Source organism: Numida meleagris, chromosome 2 (assembly GCF_002078875.1).
Source record: "Numida meleagris isolate 19003 breed g44 Domestic line chromosome 2, NumMel1.0, whole genome shotgun sequence".
Lineage (NCBI taxonomy): Eukaryota > Metazoa > Chordata > Aves > Galliformes > Numididae > Numida > Numida meleagris.
Genome location: NC_034410.1, coordinates 34,686,331 through 34,706,927, shown reverse-complemented (window position 1 = coordinate 34,706,927; position 20,597 = coordinate 34,686,331). Strand labels below are relative to the sequence as shown.

Genomic DNA, 20,597 nt, shown 5'->3' with positions numbered 1-20,597 from the left:
TGCAGAAGGAAAGATGTTTGAGTAGGTTTGCTTGCATGAATCATGGGCACACTTGTAGTTCTGCAGCAGTATGACTGTACATGCCATCAAACCATTCTTGAATGCAGTTGTACAGAAAGTTGTGTTACATGCAAAAGATTTAAAGTGGTCTTGCTGTAGCTTGTGATTATACTCAGCAACACAGCCTTCTTTCTGCCTATGATGTCTTTAGAAGAGAGGAAATAAAGGTTGACATGTCAGATGCATAGTCTGTAAAACAAAGCCACAGGACAAATCAGACATTCGGATGAAGAGCTAAGTGCCTTTCAGCCTCTACAGTGACATAATATTTTTGTGTCCTGGGTTTTGCTTCCTTTTTAGCAATCAGTTTCCTTTGTATTTTGGTTTGATGAACCATTTGGAAAGGGGAGGGAAAGAGAATTTCAAATGTGATCTAGGTGCCATTAAAAAGATTTTCAGTTTACATTGTCAAGGATACATAATAGTTCTAAAGTTTTGGGGTTTTCTTCATATTTTGCGACACAAATACAGATGCTAGTTAACATTTTACTTTCTGTTATTTTACCTTTCTTCTGCTAGCTAACACTCATATACTTTCCCTTTTCTTTCTGTGGAGCTTTACAGAGAAGGAAGACATTCTGGAAGTATTGTAACCACCCTGTTTGTACAGTATTGCATTCAGTGATGCTACTTCTGCTGCTATCTGAAAACTAACCAAAATGAAAAGACTGCTATAGATTTTCTTCCTTCCATATTTTGATCAATATGGCCTAGATCCCGTTCCTTTACAATAGAGTAGGCTTTATTTACAATACATTTTCTTAGCCATACAAACATTTGCTGACACCTTACAGGTTACCTTTTGCAAAATATTCTTAAGCAAGCCATGGAACCAAAGAAAGATAATGGAAAAGATCATAAATACAGATATAGAAGAAACTAAACATGCTTCAGACTGTTATTTTACATTTTTAATGTTGACAATGAGCTTCAAAGATTCTGATTTTACATATAAGAGCCATTCTAGAATAGCCAGTTTTGATCTGCTCTATTTGTACAATTAGAATGGTATTGTTTTCATAATAGGTACTTAATCATCATACATTCCTTATTTGATTTTGCCTTCACTAAGACAAAGTAGCTTGCTTGCAAACAATTTCTTAGCATGGAAATTATTGCAGCTTCTAATTAGAGTCCATACACTCATAGGAGAAATGTAGTAAAATGAACTAGATCTTCTTCAGTTCAGCTGTTGGTTCTTGTGAGTTTGGATTTATTCCGCTTTACTAAATATTCTTACAAGTAACTCACAAACCTGCAGCCATCCACCAAAGAATGCCTTAAGCAAAGAGGTAGGATCCAGGAACTTAAATGTTTTTATCTCTGATCTAAACTGACTTTCTACGATACTGTAGACAAGTCACTAATGTTCTTTTTCACCCCCAAAAGAATTGATGTGCATTTCCAGGAATGGTGAGGATTAATTAGTTAATGTTTGTACAGTACTTTGTTGTACAAAGCAAAACTTTATGTATTAGTACAAGCCTTTGTTTCATATAATTATTTTCCCTTATTTCAGAGTCTTTGGAACAAATTTTTCCAGGATAAAGAGCTTCGAGCAATGATTGAACAAGATGTAACAAGAACGTATGTAGATCTTTCAAGAAATTTCTAAATATAAATGTAGATTCTGCATTTTTATGTGATATATATTATATAGTGTTTTCTTGACTTAGGATAATGTAAATGTCAGGACTGTTGAACATGAATGTGTAGAAACATACATTAAATGTATAAAAATTCAGCTTTCTTGGAGTGAAGAATGAGAAAATTGAGTTAAACATTAAACCCTGGAGATTTATTGGTATCATTGAAGAAAAGCTCTTCTAAATTAAGATATTAGGAAATGTATTACTATATGAAATTTAAAATAGAGTTTTCCATGTGAAGCAGAGAGAAGGTAAGAGAAACGGAAAGGTCTTTTAGCTAAATTATTATCATAATAAAAGATTGAACAGATGAGTTTCTGTAATTCTTAACACTTATTCAATCAATAATAAAAGAGCAGTGTGTAATTAGTAGGGGAAATGTCATTCATATAGAGAAGTTAAGCATTTCTATTTTTGTTTTTCACTTTTCTATTGTTATTTGTCACATATGCCTTCTGTCCTGTGTCTGTCTTTTCATCTTCCTGACCCTCAGGTCATTCCTGTTCAGGAGCCTTTTTTCAGATAGAACACTCAGTTCCTGAAAACACTTCTTTTTAGAGTTTTAGCATTGACTGTTGTGTAAATCTAATTAGGTTCAATTACTATTTTGCTACCATAGAAAATTTTTCTGTATTGCAAATATTTTTCCTTGCAACTTGGAAAAAGTGATGATAGTCTTAGACTGTGCAAATCCCAAGCTCACACGTTTTCATTTACAGAAACAAAGTCAGGCAGAAGAAATCATTGCTCTCTGGTTTTCGAATATTTTATACGTCTGTCCCCAGACCCACTCTTGAATGCAATTTTGCCATGAAATGTATAATTAAAATCTGAGTATGTTTTCATGTACATTCTCACAGATGGCATTTTTTGTTTGTTAAAGGGAACAGTTCAGGATGTTCTAAGATTAAAATATATATGTATCTAAAATGTAATTGGAGAATGAAAAGTTGTGTGGAGGGTATGTTTCATGTAAGATTATTTTTAAAAATGCATATACAAAGTCGAGGCTCTCTCTCTGGCAAATGATAGAGTGAGTAATGTTCAGTAATGCCAGTAATAGACACTAAATAAATGACAATTTATTAATATTAAATATTGTACCTGAAACAATAGCAGAACATGTGTCATCAGTATCAAAATAAGTCAAACAAGAAGCAAAATTTGTTGGTAGCATGACGTTATTTCGTAGAGTATGTGCATTTATATGTTTACACTATATATTCTATATATTTTATACATATCCTAATCAAAAAACATTTTATGTATGTACATATATAGGTGTTAACTAGTGTTGTTGTAAGAAGTGATAAGTTCTGTGTTCCTTGGCTCTGTTCCTTGTCTTCGATGTTGTAGTTAACATTTCCATACTCTGAATAAATTCCTGGAGTTACAATATAAAGATTTGGCAAAAAATTACAGTGCTGTTTATTATAGTTTTAAATGCTTGTTATATTCAGTTATCAACATCAACACCTTTTAAATTTTATTTCTTATTAAAAGAATAGCTTTTTATTCTTTGTTACTAAGTTCAATACTCCATCCAGTGGTATTAATTTAGCAATGCTCAGTAGTGTGATGATAACTATTCACACAGTATCACATCACAGAGTCCTGTCTTTTGTTGAGAGCCTCTTTTCTGTCTGCCCCAGAATTTGTTTTAGGAAGTAATTTGTGCATCCTTTTATTTGGTTGCCAGCCTAAGTTTCTTCATTATCAAAGTTTGGCTGACACCCATGTAAGGGTCTCCTAAATGAACAAAACTAATGGTTTAAAAAATAACTAACTCACACTGATCTTTGCTTTCAGAAAGTAAGGACTAGAACACATGTGTGTTTTTTTTTAATTAGCAGTTAGGGTGAAACATTTTAGAAAAATTCCCATTCTCTTGTGCTGTCTTTCTCAGAGATATAATTAAATGTAATATTCTAGTATTCGTAGAAAATGGTATTCTTGCCTTGCCTGGCTTGAGGATACTGTATTTCTAAAACAGTGCTTTAATCATAAAATGACATTCTCCATAAAAATCCGTCCTGAACTAAGAGTTCCCTCGTGATCTCTTGTATTTACATTTACTATAATTAATACTTCAGCCAGCTTATTCATGAGTTTTTTATTATCCTCTCTGTCACAATCTCTGGTATTACTAGATCCTCACAGATATCTCTGTGTATTTTTGAGTTTTCTTTGTTAGTCTTCTCTTCCTAAAACTCGTAGGGCAGGACTGAATAACAGTCCTTCAGAAATAATCTCTTCAAACCCTAAATTATGTCGATTGCCATCTGCTGTAATGCACCTTTTTGGTCTCAGCTGTGTCCTTCCTCTACAGTAATGTGATTAGTACAAGTGCACACAAGTATCCAAATGTTGGTCTACCATTACCCCCATCAGGTGCCAGGAAAACGCTACACTATTCATCCCAGTGCCTTTCTCAGTACTTCCACTTTACTGTGTTCAAAGCATAATGTCTTCTGTGCCTTGGCTCTTGCATCAGACCTTTCATCCAAGGATTTCAAAGCACCTTTCTACTTGTTTGTGTGCTTCCTTGTTATTACCTCTGTGAGTTGACCACACTGTTAGTTAAAACTCATAGTTTTATTGCATGCAATTTGTTGTAATTTCTTATGTTGTTTCTCTGTGAATAGGCTTTGCAACAGTCTTAATATAACTGGTCTAAAGTTTAGGACTGTAGCTCAGACTGGCAGGCAAGGCAAACTTTGCTTGAAGAAAATTTACGTTCAATCCATATGACTTCATTTTAAAATTGACAATATTATAACCTTTATATCAGAACTCTATCCTGAATCCTACCATTATTGTCTTCTGTTTTCCCTTCTTCAACTTCACCTTATTCTTTTCTTTAATTGTTATACCTTTCCAGAATTATTATTTTTTATTTGCTATTATTCCACATAGTTGGATGTGGTTTGGGGTGTTTGCTTTATAAAATATTTTTGCCATCCAGTTACGTCTTCAGTAAGCATGAAAACACTTTCTTTTGTGCAATTACTCATTAAGTGCATCCTGCATAATCAGTTTCTTTCCTACTTCCAACAGTCAATGAGCAGGATGCATGGTAGCCTCAGTTACAGGTTCCAAAAACTTGCATTTTCCTGAATAACAGGATTTTTCCAGAGGCTTTTTCCCCCTTTCCTCACACTAAAACTACTTCATATTTACCCTGCCATAGTATCCAATGTTTTTGTAATTTTATTTGAGAAAGCTGCTAAAGACAATGAAATGCCTGAAATGAATGTTATATAACAAAGGATGCCGAGCTTCCTTGGAGCCGAAGAAGATTAGGATGCCACTTTTCATGTCAGCTATGAGATATTTTAATAATTTTATCTTTAATATGCTTGTAATTTTTGAAATATTCATGAAATACTGGAACTTTATGTGTATGCTTGTTCTGGCACACTCTCTTCCATTTCATTCCAGCTTGGAACTGGAAATTTTATAAATTTCTTTAGTATAGTGTAGCTTTTGTACTATTCTGCCTAACTTTGATCTTAAGAGGAATGAAGAGCAGTTCTTGAAACTGAGGGACGGACTGATGATCCAATTACAGCTGACAGCCTAACATAGAAGAAAAAAATAAGAGAATTTCATATTAGCTGTGATAGTGTCTATGGAAAATTGTTCTTCAGTGCTTAGTTTTCCAGTATCTGAATCAAGTTAATCAGCTGTAATGGGAGGGAGGTGGTGTTTGGGTGTTGGACTTCTCTGATCACGCATCCAGAAATTTTAGTTTTAGTGGTGTGGGACTGACAGCCAGTGGAGCACTGTCTTGGAGTTAAGTTACTTTTGGGATGCTGTGTTGCCTGGGACCAGAGCCATATGTGGAACTGGATTCTGGATTTAACGGTACACGTACAGAATCTTTGCTTCAGGATCACTGTCTGTGTACAGAATCTTTGCTTCAGTCATTGCCTCTTGTTCTGTCTTTCATTCTGTTTCAACCCAGCTTGTGTTCATGACATGGAATTTGAGGAGCAAAGGCTCTTGATCCTTTAGGCACCTTGGAATGGACTGACAGGGGACATTGTTTCATTTGGATTAGATTCTTCAAGTTGTTCATGTTTTCAGCGGATTGGTGATTTGAAAAAAGTTGATAATTAAAGCAACCTGTCATTTCATTTCATTCTTGCATCTCTTTAGCTTTCAAAATGATGAAAAGCATTGCACATTTAAATATAACCAATGATATCATCATGTTATAAACTGATGTACATTAAAGAACATTGTTCAGAACTGTAGTTGCAAAACAAATAAAACAAGTCCTTCCAAGTATTTGTATTCTAGCAGCACCCACGATTCACAGAGAGATGGGAAAGCAGACAAGAAAGGTTCTGTCTTACCTAAAAATGTTTGTAGAACACCAGCGGCTGAGATTTTCTGGGCTATATTGTTTACTTTTGTTGTATTTCTTCATTTTCAGTTTTCCTGAAATGCAGTATTTCCAGCAAGAGAATGTGAGGAAAATTCTTACAGATGTTCTGTTCTGCTATGCCAGAGAAAATGAGCAGTTGCTTTATAAACAGGTAATGAAAATATAGTACAGGTGGCATTCATTTACTCAACATTTTCTGTATGGTTTGACAATAATGTAGTTCTGTTCTATCTGAAGTTATATCCTGATGCTATAGTCATCAAAGAGCTGTTTGTCAGCTGTACAGTGAGAAAAGTAACATTGAATAACATATGCTTTTTCTTCATAAGGCAGTCCCTCAAATTGTTTTCTTTAAGGTTTCTTAGTCATCTAACTTCAAAATCCTTCACAAACAACATCCTCCTCTTCAATGTTGGTAAAACAAAAAGAATAAGAACAAGCTTTCTGTGCTTAGGTTGAAAGAGAGGGTATGCAGCAGCATTAAAAATGGTACTGAATAAACAAAAAAAACAATATTAGCGACTTCTGAAATGTAAACAAAATTTACTACTTTGTTTTGTATAGAATTTTAAGTTCTTCCTCAAAGTGGTAGCGCTATGCTAAATAAAAGATAACCATGCAGCAACCAAATGCAATGCAGCTGACAAATGCCTATTGGCTGAAGAACAAGGGTGCTAACACGTACCACTTTTACAGCATTGCCACAAAAGACTGCTCACACCATTTTTGTTAAAATGGTAAAGGTAGCCTTTAAAAGTGCACTGACTATACATCCAGATGGGATAAGAAGAAATTTAATGTTTCTTCTGAATGTTCTGAAGTGAATATGAGCTTGATACTAAATTAATGTAGCAAGACCAATATGCAGAATTATAGATGTAAGTATATTTGTATTTGTTTCCCCAGGCTATTAACTGTGGGGAGAGTATGGACTGAGGGATACTGTGTGCATAGACAAAGGCTAAACTGTAGAGCAGCAAGCTTTAGGTAGGACAAAATCTTAAGTAAATGTGAAAAATTTTTTAGCACACTGTGTGTTCCCAGGCATGGTTTGTGACCATCCCGTCCATAGCCAGGAAATTAGTTGTGATTCATGACAAGACCTACCTGTGTGAGTTGAAGGAACAGTTTCTTAAATCAAAAATCAAACATATAGTTATCAGACATATTGAATCTCCATCAGCTGGTTACTTTTCATTTATGACAGACTGTGAGCAAGGAAAAGTCATGCATAATAATAAGAAAAATGAGATTAGTGAGCTGTGTTTTGAAGGGCACTGCTACAGGAAACATTTCAGCAGTATTCAGCCTCCTCTTTCTAGTGAATATAGGCCTGAGTACTGATGATGGGAAAATGGAAGAACACATTCTGGCTAATGTACTCTATCATTTACTGAACAAGAAGTATTATTTTACTCTTTGATATGACTTAAAAGGACTTAATTACCCTCTGTTCATATTTAAAATCCTCTTGATTCCTTACCAAGAAATAATACCTTCCTACATAAGGACGGAATATTTAGCCAGATCAAATTTTAAAAAAGAAAGCCCTGAGTTTCATCACAAGCTGTTAAAGCTATTATTTTCTACTAGGTGACACCCCGTTTAACATAGACCATATTGTTAATAGTTATGGGATTTTATTGAATTAATGAGACTGTTATCATGTAGTAGAATGTCTTGCTGAGTTAATTGAAACTGCAGAGATTATATAAATGGTATTAATGAACTTTGACTGCCTGATGCCTCAGCTTTAATAAAGACTGCTTGGTGGGCTAAATGAACATAGGCAGATAAAAGAACAGGTTCAATTTTGCGAGCCTACAGGCTGTTGACAAAGAAAACTTCTTTACCTCTATTTTCAACTGGTGTTCATTGCATCAGTAACGCAGTAATTTCAGGAAGGTGTTGCTACAGGACTACTACACTTCCCTATCCTTAAAGTGCAGAAAATGAAATAAATTTGGATTATGAAAAACTGTGTATTTATTATCTCTGAAGTGATTTGTTGGATCATCCAAGTGTTGTGGTGCGGTGCCAAGTCCACAAAATAGCAAATGGTTGTGGTTTTCTTCTCTTTTTATAGACATGTCACTTTTATCATGAGCTTTCTCTTTTTCTTACTTCTTTCTAAAAGGCCTTCTCTTTTACGATTGATGAGCTTGTATTGGTAACAATCCTGCTTTTTTGTCCACTAGTTCTTCTCTTTTTAGATATCATTTCTTTTTTGACCATCATTACCCTTCTAAGAATTTGCTAATAGTAATCAGAGTTTGTGGTGGTAACAGGATATATCTTTTTCTCTTTTATCAAATATCTATGCAGTAGTCAGCTTTCTTATCCTACCAGTTTGCTTGGTTGTTTTTACCATTTGCGTACCATAATGAGGTCAATTAAATCAAAGCATAGTGTATTTTCTTGAAGATTAAAAGCTCATCAATAAAGGATTACTTCCAAGATGCTCCTCTCTGCTGTAACCAGAATGCAAAGCCCAAATTCTGAATTTTGTCTTCATATTCAGTACTCATCACAGAATTGGTCCTGTTGTTCTCTATGAGAGTTCCTCTCTTGCACTTGTATGACCACATGCAAGAGCTAAATTTGCTATCATCAGTATGACACTTGACAATAAATGACAACTTATGTCCATTAACATCTGCTTCTTTTCCAAATATTTGGAAAAAGTTCTAGTTCCTTGAGAATTTGCATTCCTATAAAGAGAACTAAAATTTACAATATTTTATTGATGTAATTACATAGCACCAGTATATATTCTTAGAAGAATCGGTGTTTGCTTAATATGCATATATACATGAAAGTTGTCTTTGTAGTAGGCTTTGTGGTTTTTTGACCAGCATGGAGTAGAATTTTATTTGATGGAGAAAGAGGCATTTCTGTCCCTAGTCAAATGGAATAAAATGTTGTGAAGCTGTATTAGAGATTTTAAAGACAGAATCCTCACTGGGATTACTAAATTCTTAAATAGCAGCTGTAAATACAACATTTAAAGAGAACAGCATATTGTACTTGAGAATAAGGAGAACTTACTATCAACACTCTGTAAGACTGTAAGACTGTTGCCGAAATTCTGGTCACAGTTAGACTGAAAAGGAATAGTGACAATTAAGCTAAATCACTAGGCTGACCATTATTCGCTCATGATTTGATTGACCTTAGAGAAGTCAATATAATTTTGAAATCCATTGATTCACTTTTCATAGTAGAAATGCTCTATTTCTGGTTTTCTTTCTAAACCATAGACTGCATTATGAAATCAATATTTTGTTGCAGCTGGGAAGTGTCATAAAATTATCTGAGCTCTGTCAACTTATATATTAACACTAAAGAGTTTTAGTAAACTGCAGCATAGAAAAAATATGTGAATGCATATTACATTGGTGGCTTTTCTTGCCAAGTTAAAAATCTCTAAACATTTGAAGTATTCTTGTAACTGAAAGATCAGAGGTATCTTTTTGAAATCCTGATATTTCATCATCTGTTTGTTTTGTTTTTGTTATATGTGGGCAGCCACATTAGGATTCTGCTTTATTATATAGTTGATACATTATTATGTTGGAAGAATGTATGACGTGCTTTTATCTTTTATAACTAATTCTTATTTTATGTCCTCTTTCCTTTTCTTCAACTTCTATGTTTACAGCTTAGGTGGTAGTTTTATTAGATAAGTCAAGTTTTTGGCATTTCCGTTTCTCTTATTTCATGTTAGTACGTGAAGGTGAATAAAAGAGTAGACATGGAGCTGTTAATTATCTGAGGTCTGTGAATATGTGTAGAAGTACAGCTCATGTTATCTACAGTTTATTTAAGTATTTTTGCCATTTCTATTTATCTTCTAATCGTGGACCTATCTCCCTGTCTCTTCTATTTGTTTTGTGGTACCACCATAAGACTTTCAGATATCTGAAGCTCTCAATTTGTTATCTAAACTATATTGTTGTGTTTCGGAATTTAATATCAGCTCCTGAAATCAAGCTGCTATATGAGAGTCTTGGGTTTCATCTTTTTTTCTTTTTATTTCAATTGAATTTCTTTTTAGCCTTCATCTGTTGAAGAAGTCCCTAAAGGTTCAGAAATCAGAAGGGAAAGAAAAACTCCAGCAGATTTGCAGATTTTAGTTTTGCCTAGTGGCTATTGTGGCAGCCCTCTGGTTGAGGCCATATGACCAGTTGTGTCAGTTCTGAAGAAATGGAAATTTTCCTAGTATTTCACTGACAGCACACAAAGATGTGTGCATCACCACCACCACTTATTTTTTTCCTCATTACTGCTAAATATTGGAATTTTCTCTTACGAACAAATAAGATTCATCTATCTCATTAGAGATAGATGGATAGATATGATAGACAATGATCTTCCACGTCTGTCTAAGCCCTGTTCTTTCAGCTCAGTTTGAACTGATTACGGAAAATCTCCAATATTTCCAATAAAATTTAAAGGGTATTTTTGTGGTACTGGATCTGCCTGACATGTATGGTGCTGGTAAAGCTAACTCACTCATGGTGAATACTCTTCAAATGCTACATGGCAAATCACAGTTCTACAGCTGGCTTAGACCTGTTGGAGAGTATTCCTAGAATTCTAATCATAAGCTCTTTAACTGAAATCTTAATAATATGTAGAGATACTGCCCCAACATGAAGGTCAGAGAATCCCAACAAACCAAGAAAAAAGTGAGATTTGCTAAGATTCTGGTTGTGGTAGAGGCACAAACCAAGACCACTGCAAGAGGAAGAGCCAGCCTCAGAATCCAGAAGTTCCAGAAAATGTACAAGATTTTGGAGGCTGAGGTCTGCAGTTCCCTTCTATTGGAGCATCCAGAAGCAGCCAGGCAGGGATCTATGATCCTGTGATTCATGCTTTATCATATATCCCTTTCCTCACTGAAGGGCTCTCCTCACTTCTTTCTTATGGCTGATCCTCACCCTGACCTTACATGGTTTCCATCTGCCTTCCTAGTCCACCAGTGGGAGCCCAACTTCCCTGCCATATCCAGATTTCCTGGATCTTCCTTGTCCCAGATCTAATATGAGGGAAGGGGATGAATATCTCCTGCAGTTGAGATTTCATTCTGCAGGCAAATGTTTTACCTGCCAGTGCATTCCTGCTTGCTAACAGCTGGATCTCTTGTGTCCTGATGCAGTTGCTTCTGCTCCTGCACTGACAATCTCCAGATAAACCAAGGCAAGCCAAGACTCTTCTTTTGCCACTGGTGAGCCCCAGGCGGAGACACTGATGGGTTGTTCTGCCACGCTTCTAACCCCAGCCAGTTCCTCAACTAGCCACCACTATTTTTCCACTCTGATTCCTGCATGTTTTGTTTTGTTTTGTTTTGTTTTGTGTGTATCTGGTTATAGAATGTCTTGGATTGAAAGGGACCTTAAAGACCATCCAGATCAAGCTGCTGAGGGTCCTATCCAACCTGGCTTTGAATGCCTCCAGGAATGGGGCATCCATAGTTTCTCTGGACAACCTGTTCCAATGCCTCACGGCCCTCTGAGTAATAGTCTGTATATAAATACAGGTCTGTAATGGAACAGTTCCAGATCTCCTACGCATTGTGTTAACAATGAGCTTATTTTTAATATTAACATAATGACTTTTTAAATGTTATATTTAAAAAAGGTGAAAAAGACTTTATTTTTCATGTCCATAGCAATGGAATTTTAATTTTTTAATTACCCAAATAGCTGCCCTAATCACTGTTATGCTGGTTTTGGAACATTATCAAGTAAAGCACAATTATAAATTTTGTAATTTGTCCTTATTGCAGATCTTTGTACTATGGATCATGATTGTAATTAACATAAATAAAATTTATATTTATGAATATAGATCTTGGAGTAAATTGCCAGGTGCAGGGTTGCCTACCATTGCCAATTTGTTGTCTGTTGTGTTAGAAAAAGGGAGAATAACTTGCTTTCTCGTATTTCAGCAGAATAAACACTTGGATTTAATCAGAATTTATAATAAAAATCCATTTATATGTAACCATTTTTTTTAAGAATATAGATGGTCATGCTTTTAGTTCATCTGCACCTGGTGTTACTGGCTGCTTGATGCTATGCATTATGAACATGAATGAAAAGTCTTACTATACTTTTGCATCTCTTTATGCTTAGGGTATGCATGAACTCTTAGCTCCCATTGTCTTTATCCTGCATTGTGACCACCAAGCTTTTTCACATGCCAGTGAAGCTGCACAACCAAGGTAAGCATACTGTTTTATTCATAAAGTATTAAATATTTTTCTTCTTTTAATAAAATACATAATGTTTGCTGGACTAGAACTTCTAAATAAGTGTTCTTTAATTACCTTTTATAATTAATAAATTGACATAAAAAACCTGTTACGTCCCTGTGCTTTTATGGGAATGCCCTTATTTCATTTTCCCTACCACAGCTTCTGAAAGGGGTTTTTAAAGTGTAGACAGTGGTCAGTTCACAGCTATTAGCCAGAGAAGACAACAAACCTAAAGGAGAACCTTAATCAAAAAGCTTATGTACCTACCATTTTACCTCATTGTTTCTTATCGCTAGGAACAGTTCAGTTTTGTCACTGCAGATAGAAAGTGGAGTACAAAAATAGCCTTAGAATGCACACATTAACAACTTTCTTTCCTCATATCTTAAAAGACAAAATAGTCAATGTAGATAAGTTGCTGTGACTGATATTTCTTTCAGTACCTGCAATATTGTAGCTGCAATACCTGACCATGGTTTGTTGTGGTAGTAACATTAAGTTTAGGTATTGCTTTTCCATTTCAATCAAGCTGTGTTTGCACATATTTATTCACTTATGTATGAAGTGCTACATCACATGTTTGTCTGCTAAACAAATTCAGATGCTTTTTTTCTTCCTTTATATGTAAACCTATAAAGAAAACCAACAAAGCATTGGTTTCTTGATTGAACCATTTGTGATATTTGATCTATTTCTTTACATTTGTCTTTTTTTTGTCATTACTTAAGGAGTCTGCTGGTGAAGAAAAACCAATTGAATTACTTGTACTGTATAGCATTGTACTCCACAATATGATTGTCCAAAGGTAGTATTAGTGTAAGGATAGAGTTTATTTACAAGTATGTATTTTATTCAGTGTATGTCTTCAGATATCCTGAAATTACCTGGAAGATGTTCTTCAGTGCAAAGGAACTCAAAATTACCATGTGTTATGCAGAGCATTCTGTTCCATTGCCACTGAAAAAGTAGAGCTACACAGCAAAGTAGATGGAAAAGAGGTGCTGTCACTGATTAATTGCTGTTAAAGTACAATAAAATACAGGCTATTAAAACAAAATAAATTAATGTTTTGATACTGCATATTTGACCAGTAACCATATTTTTTTGTTGTTTTGGACAAACAGTGATAGATTGTGCAGCAATCAATTATTCTAGATCAAGCATACTCAAATAATACATTGTGACATTCAGTAATTTGTTATTTGGAATAATTAGATGGTTACTTCATTGTAGTGCAGACAAGGCAGCTAATTTGTTTTTGATCTTTATAAAAAGGAAAGACTTCATTTGTTCAATGGAGTTGCTCTTTTTAATTAAAAAGGCTAGTTTTCTCATTTGCTCTTTATATGAAAGTTGGCTTATAAATACATAATATTACATGCAGAACACTGACCAAAAATAAACATGCACATTTAGATTGTTCACTGTTGATTTTTTCAGTGAGGAAATGAAAGTTCTTTTGAATCCCGAATATCTGGAACATGATGCCTAGTAAGTATAAACAACTTCCTTTACATTTAATTTACTCTTATTTGTAATACATTATTTAACACCACATTTCTGGATTTTCCCCTTTCAGTGCAATGTTCACGCGTCTTATGAAGACTGCAGAACATTGGTTTTCAACTTTTGAGCATGACAGTCAGAAGGTAAATATTACTTTTAAAAGTATTTTTTAATTCTTAAGCAAATGTGGTTTTTAATGTGATTGAAGTAATTTGAAGATGATAACGTATGTTCTCTTGAAGCAACTTTGTTTCTTTTAACTATCTCTTTTTGTTGATGATTTCCGTCCTTTTTTTTCTTGGCCTGAGCACGTTCTAAGGGAATGCCTGTGCCTTTAGATCACATGTGTAGCTTTACAGATGTCACTGTATTTAGTATGCTTCTTCTTTTCATGGAAAAGTTTTTTCTGTGTTTAGTTCTACAGAACTTTCTGTTTTCTAATAATTTTCCTGCCCTCTCTGAACTCTTTTCAGGCCCATCTAGTCCTTGCCTGTAACCATTTTTCATGCATGGCAGATTTAACAATTCCTTATGTCCATTTTGCCTGTCAGGCACTTGAAATTTTCTTGGAATATTTTTTTTCTATTGTCACATCGCACCCATAAGAGGAAGGAAGAGGTGACCAGATTCACAAAGATTCTCTTTCCCTTTTTGTACCTCTCTTCTTTAACTCAGAAAAATGATTTTTTGCTGGAGTGTAGATAGAATACTCTAGCAAAACATCCATATTACAGGTATCCAAGAATTTCAGTGCATTATATACTAAAAGAATTAGCCTCCAGACTCAGTTCCAGCTTGATTTACTTCAGCATTTTTCACTGAAACCATGGGACAAGTCAACGAAAAAAAAAAGTAAGAATGTGGTTATTTTTTGATGCCTACATCTGTGCACATAAAACTATACTTGCAAACTTTAATTAGAGTGTACTAGTTTTAGAGATGGTTTGGTCTCTCAGTTGAAGAAAAAGATAGTCACCCAAGTGTTATATAAAGGCTTCTTTTGTATTTAAATTTTTAAATGTATTTGTGTATATATTTTATACAACGTGGAGTGTTGGTATCTTACGTCTGAGAAAGTATAGCCCCCCATAGTGAGCAATACAGATGGGCTGGTTGGTAACAATGGACAAGGAAAAGGCTGAGATACCCAATAATTTTTTGCCTCAGTCTTCACTGGCAACTGCTCTTTACACATCTCAAGCAGATGGATTGGAAGGTGAGAGGGGCTGAGGGATCAATGTTCTTCCCACTGTAAGTGAAGATCAGGTTTGTGACCACCTGAGAAACCTGAACATCCGTTAAGTCTGTGGGTCCCAATGAGTTGCATTCCAGAGTTCTGAGGGAATTGGCTGACACAGTCTCTAAGACACTTGTCATGGTTTTGTGATTTTCGGTTATTGGTATTCCACATCATAACGTCATGTAGTGGATATACCTGGTTCTCAGAAGAGAAGGACTACTACAGTCCCCACGGTACTTTGCTCCTATGTTACCATTTCCAGCCGGAGGGAAACGATAAAAGCTCGCAGTATAAAAACTTGCAGATCACGAGACCTCATCCCTTTTTCCGCCGTCTCTCGTCTTGGCAGCACCTCGCTCTCCAGCCGTCTTATCATCGGTAGTAGAGTAAGGCCTACCTTGATTTTGGGACATTCTCTCTCTCTGCATTGGATTTATCAGCTTAAATTGTAATTATATTGTATTATAGTGTGTTGTTTTGCATTCCGATATCTTATTTAGTAAATTAGTTTGTTTCTCCTCAGATTGTTGCCGCTGTTCTTTGCTCTCAGGGCCATCTCCCTACCCTTTTCCCCTTTCCCATTTTCCCGGGACGTGGGCCCGTGGGTCCCCCGTCCCCTTCGTCACGGAATCGGGCCTAACGCCCGTAAACCGTTGACAGACACTCTTAATGGTATTTGAAAAGTCATGATGGTCAGGTGATGTCCCTGGTGACTGGAAAAAGGTAATATAGTGCCTGTTTTTAAGAAGGGTAGAAAGGATGACCCAGGGAACTATAACCTGTCAGCCTCACCTCTATGCCAGTGAAGGTCATGGAACACATCCTCCTGGAAGCTATGCTAAGGCACATAGAAGATAGGGAGGTAATGTGGGATAACCAGCTTAGCTTCACAAAGGGCAAATCTTGCCTGACCAACCTAGTGGCTTTCTATGGTGGCATAACTGCGTAAGTGGACAAGGGAGTAGCCACTGATGTCATCTGTCTGGGCTTCAATAAAGCCTTTGATACGGTACCTGACATCCTTCTCTCCAAATTGGAAAGATATGGATTTGATGGGTGGATTGTTTGATGGACAAGGGACTGGTTGCAAGATCGTACCCAGAGAGTGGTGGTCAATGGCTCAGTGTCTGAATGGAGATTAGTGATGAGTTGTGTCCTTCCGGGGTCAGTACTGGGAATGGTGCTCTTTAACATCTTCATCAATGACATCAACAGTGGGATCGAGTGTACTCTCCACAAACTTGCAGATGACACCAAGCTGTGAGGTGCAATTGGCACACCTGAGAGATAAGATGCCATTCAGAGAGATCTAGACAGGCTCAAGAAGTGGGCCCACGTGAATCTCATGAGGTTCGATGAATCCAAGTTCAAAGTTTTGCACCTGGGTCATGGCAAGTCCTGCTGTGAGTACAATCTGGGACACATAAGGATAGGGCACAGTTCTGCCAAAAAGGACTTGGGGGTACTGGTGGATAGCAGCTGGACATGAGCCAGCAATGTGTCCTCACAGCCCAGAAAGCCAACCATATTCTGGGCTGCATCAAAAGAATTGTGGCCAGCAGGTCAAGTGAAGTGACTCTGCACCTCTACTCTGCACTGGTGTCCCTGTTCATTGCAGGGGAGTTGGACCAGATGACCTTTAAAGGTCCTTTCCAACTCAAACAATTCTGATTCCATTATTCTCTATCTACAGCTATAAATTACCATTTGGATTTAGGTTTTACATAATTTTCAGTAACTACAGGTAAAGCATATGAGATACAAATTTTATGAACTTATTACATAGTCACTTTTATTCTAACAACAAAGCTGTGAGACACTTCTCTGAGCATAGCTTTTCAGAATTCTGTGTATTCAAACATATTTGTTCCAATTTCTGTCACAGAAATGGTGAAGTCTGAGGCTGAATTTTGTTCCAGGAAATAACTAGGTCGGCTTGCAGATTTAGTGTTTGGGTAGAGGGTGAAAGTTTACATTGCCCTCTCTAGTCCTTTTGTGGCATAAAAAATTAACAATGCAAAGCACATGGATTAATATCTAGCTGTTTGTTCTTGTTCTTTGCAAACATGTATAATCTTTAATAATCCTTTCTTGTACATATGCTTTTTACAATAATGACTTTGAGGGTTGGCTACATAATAAAGTCTGAATCTTCACAAATGAAGCAATGAAAGCATGTGCTCTGAGATACATGTTACATTTTATAGCCTCTAACAGTTGGTTCCATTACTCCCAATTGCCATTAGAGGAGCTTCTCCAGCTATGGCATTCCCTAGTGGTTAATGAGAGAAATCTGTCCCCATTTTATACTTGCGCTATGTCCTAGCCTCTCTTTACAACCGTAGCATTTGTTTCCTAAATGCATGAATATATAAGTTGTATTAATATCAGATACCAGCCATTCCAATTCCTGTTGTGTTAGGTAATGTTCTGTGGCAGGATTTGGTGATTCTGTTCCTAATACTTAATCTAAAGTTCTCAGCTGCATGTCACTAATATCCATATTTAAACTGTTAGAAGTGAATCTGATGCTGCCCTGTAAACAGCATTACAAATCTCTGAGCTGTCCTTCTTTTTGTCCTTTTATTGTGAACTGCATTCCTTTGGGATTGATAATTTATATTTCATGGTAGCAGTAGATGGCTAAACGTGTGTAAGGTTTGCCAAGACTTAGAAGCTCACAAAAAGAAAACACGTGTTTTGTCCCATGTGGCATGTTAATATGTAGTGAGTGTGAGCGTGGGCACAGATATCCACTCAGATTCTGAATTTTAGGCAGAGACACTGTAAGTCATTTCTGTTATGCATTTTGATGGATTAGTTGAATTAGTTTCTTTAAGCATCTTTCTGTTTGGGCTGTGTCTTTCTTACATGTTTGATGTGATTTTTTGGAGCAATTTCAATTGACTAAATTTATCATCATTTTCTCAAACAAATTGCATGAGAGGAGGTAACAAACTTATCTTACACCCTCTAGTCATTCACCAGACATCTTCATGGTGTGCCCCAAATCTGGAGACACAGACAGTGAGCGCACTGATTATTGACTGCAACTTCTGCCCACAGAGATTGTCATGCTTTGAAGATTTCTGTTAATGGAGTTAATTTCTGGGGTGCTAATGAACTGCATTTTGATGGATACCATTTACTTATTCTGTGCTTTTAAAAATGGCAAGCCAGCATATATTATTTGATGTTCTTAACCACGTTGATAGTCACAGTCGGCAGCGTGTCCACGCTGAATTATGCACAAATGTTGCAAGGTACAAATAACTTCTGTTTTGGCAGTCCTCCTTAGGAGGAAGCTTGTGTTAGTTTTGATAATCTGAATCTTTTGGCACTTGAGTCTGTCTTGTAATTTTGTAAAGATGGCTATAAACCCACAGACAACTAATGGTGTAAAGACTAATCTAGGCAACTACCTACTCTTGCTTTAAAAGATCTGATAATATGAAGGATTCTAATGTTGAGATTTCTAGATAAGAATTTATGCCTATAAAAACTTTAAAGTACAGACATTTTAGGTCATCAGACTTACACATGGTCAAGCAGAAGTTAAATTCAACTAGAATAAACAAAAATAATGTACACAACACAGATGGGTGTCAGTGGATGGAACATGCACAGAATGAATACATACAGTTCCAGACTTTTATGACTAGTTTAAAAGATAAGTGAGTATGATTGTGCAAAAAGTCATAATAGACTGGCACTCTAGCATCTGACCAAGAAATAATGAAATGGGTCTGAAACAATATTAAGAAATGGCCATACAGTGGATAAGCAGAAATTAGAGTAAAAAAGATTTGGCAACTTACTTCTAATGGATTACTTAAAATTAGGAACATAGGGACATCAGGTATGGAATAAGGAAATTTTTCTGCCTCCACCTAAGTCCTATGGGTTCTCAGATTGGCTGTGGACCTTTACTCACCTTCCATGGCAGCTCATTTCGTAAAGATCTGTTATCAGAAAGATGCCATAAGCTACCTGTCATCATTGGCAGTTGGACTTGATGATCTTAGAGGTCTTTTCCAGCCTTTATGAATCTATGATTCTATGATCATGCAATTATGTAGTTGGCATTTTGTGCAGAGATTCCACAGAATATTGGCCCAGCTGCTCACAGGCCTCACCACAGCCTCTGCCCCCAGGCCCCCAGCCTGTTACTCACACCAACTATTTCTACCTCTCTCCTCTGCTTAGAAGAGTGTTTAGATCCATTCAGCTTCCAAAGAGGTGAAAATATTTGTTCACTTCTGTCTGTGTTCAGAAGAGTATTGCTGGCCTCTTCCTCTTTGTGGCTGGTACCACTGGTTTCTGATGATCTTGCATCAGTCAACACTCTTCTCATTTCTTAGAAAAGGGAATAGAAATCCTTTTTTCCAACTCACAGATTTATTTAATTATCATCACAGACTTGTGTTTGCTTCCTCTGCATGTTTTTTGACTTATGTGCTAAATTTGGTGAATCTATTTTATTTGAATATGAAATTGCTCTTTTGTGAAGGTCATTCCTTCAGTATTTCTTCAAGCATTTATTCAAATATGCTTGCTTCCCATGCATCCATGATTCACATATTCTACATAGCTGTTATCATGCTTTCTGTGATATAACCATTCAGCTTGAATATTCTTCTCGTCTTATAATTAACAAATATAAAACAACTGTTTACTCAATAAGGAAGTTAGTAATACAAACGAGGTAGGAGAAATACCCTTTTTCAATATACATGCAGCTATAAAGAACATTAGGATTTAAATAATAGACAGTATTTCCAGTTGACCCCTAAGATGCTAGAAGTTTTATTTTAAATTTCTGTTTGGCAGAACATAAAAGTTTTTGAATGAAGTAATCCCATTTCAGTGAGCTTTGTTTGACAGACTGTGAGGCAGCTTTGGTCAAGTGATTTGCTAGGGCACCTGAGTTGAATATCTCTTGCTTCTACAATAGCATTGCAAAACCACTGCACTGTAATAGACAGATCAGTCCCTTTACTGAAATTGTCATAGCAAAGGAACAATGACGCAGATTTTAAGATACAATTTATAATTTATCAGATCCTTAAGTAAAAGCATTTTACCTGAAATCAGTGTTCAGCATCACACAGTATTTTCTGCAGTGCAGAAATGGAATAATTAAGAACAAGTATTTCAAGCAAAGGACATCAACAAAAGCCTGTTTTTCTAAGCTTTTTGATAGAGATTATTAAATGTTAAGTGTCCACTTAAATATTAAACCATGTTATAAATAACTGTGAAATATGGGTACTGCTCTCCTTTCTTCTTAAAATGCTGATAGAGAACAGGATTTAAGAGGAGACTATAACCATAGGAAACAAGCTTGGGGATAGTTTATACAACAGAAAAAAACCTTTCTTTGTTACTGTTAGAAATAATGTACTCTTCACTGAACTGAACCAAGTGAATTTGTCTTTCAACAGTTTTAGCAGTATTTAAGTATTCTTAAAATATTAACCTTTAATG

General features: G+C 35.9%; 1 protein-coding gene across 6 annotated transcripts in view; it reads left to right on the top strand.

Annotated features, from left to right (window-relative positions):
- TBC1D5 (TBC1 domain family member 5) overlaps positions 1–20,597 on the top strand; it is a 305,440-nt gene that overhangs the window by 164,931 nt on the left and 119,912 nt on the right. For all 6 annotated transcript variants that reach the window (XM_021386231.1, XM_021386226.1, XM_021386230.1 and 3 more), the window contains 5 exons: positions 1,580–1,647; positions 6,151–6,253; positions 12,243–12,331; positions 13,805–13,855; positions 13,944–14,013. In XM_021386231.1, coding sequence (XP_021241906.1) covers positions 1,580–1,647; positions 6,151–6,253; positions 12,243–12,331; positions 13,805–13,855; positions 13,944–14,013 — 381 coding nt within the window. The remainder of the gene's footprint in view (positions 1–1,579; positions 1,648–6,150; positions 6,254–12,242; positions 12,332–13,804; positions 13,856–13,943; positions 14,014–20,597) is intronic.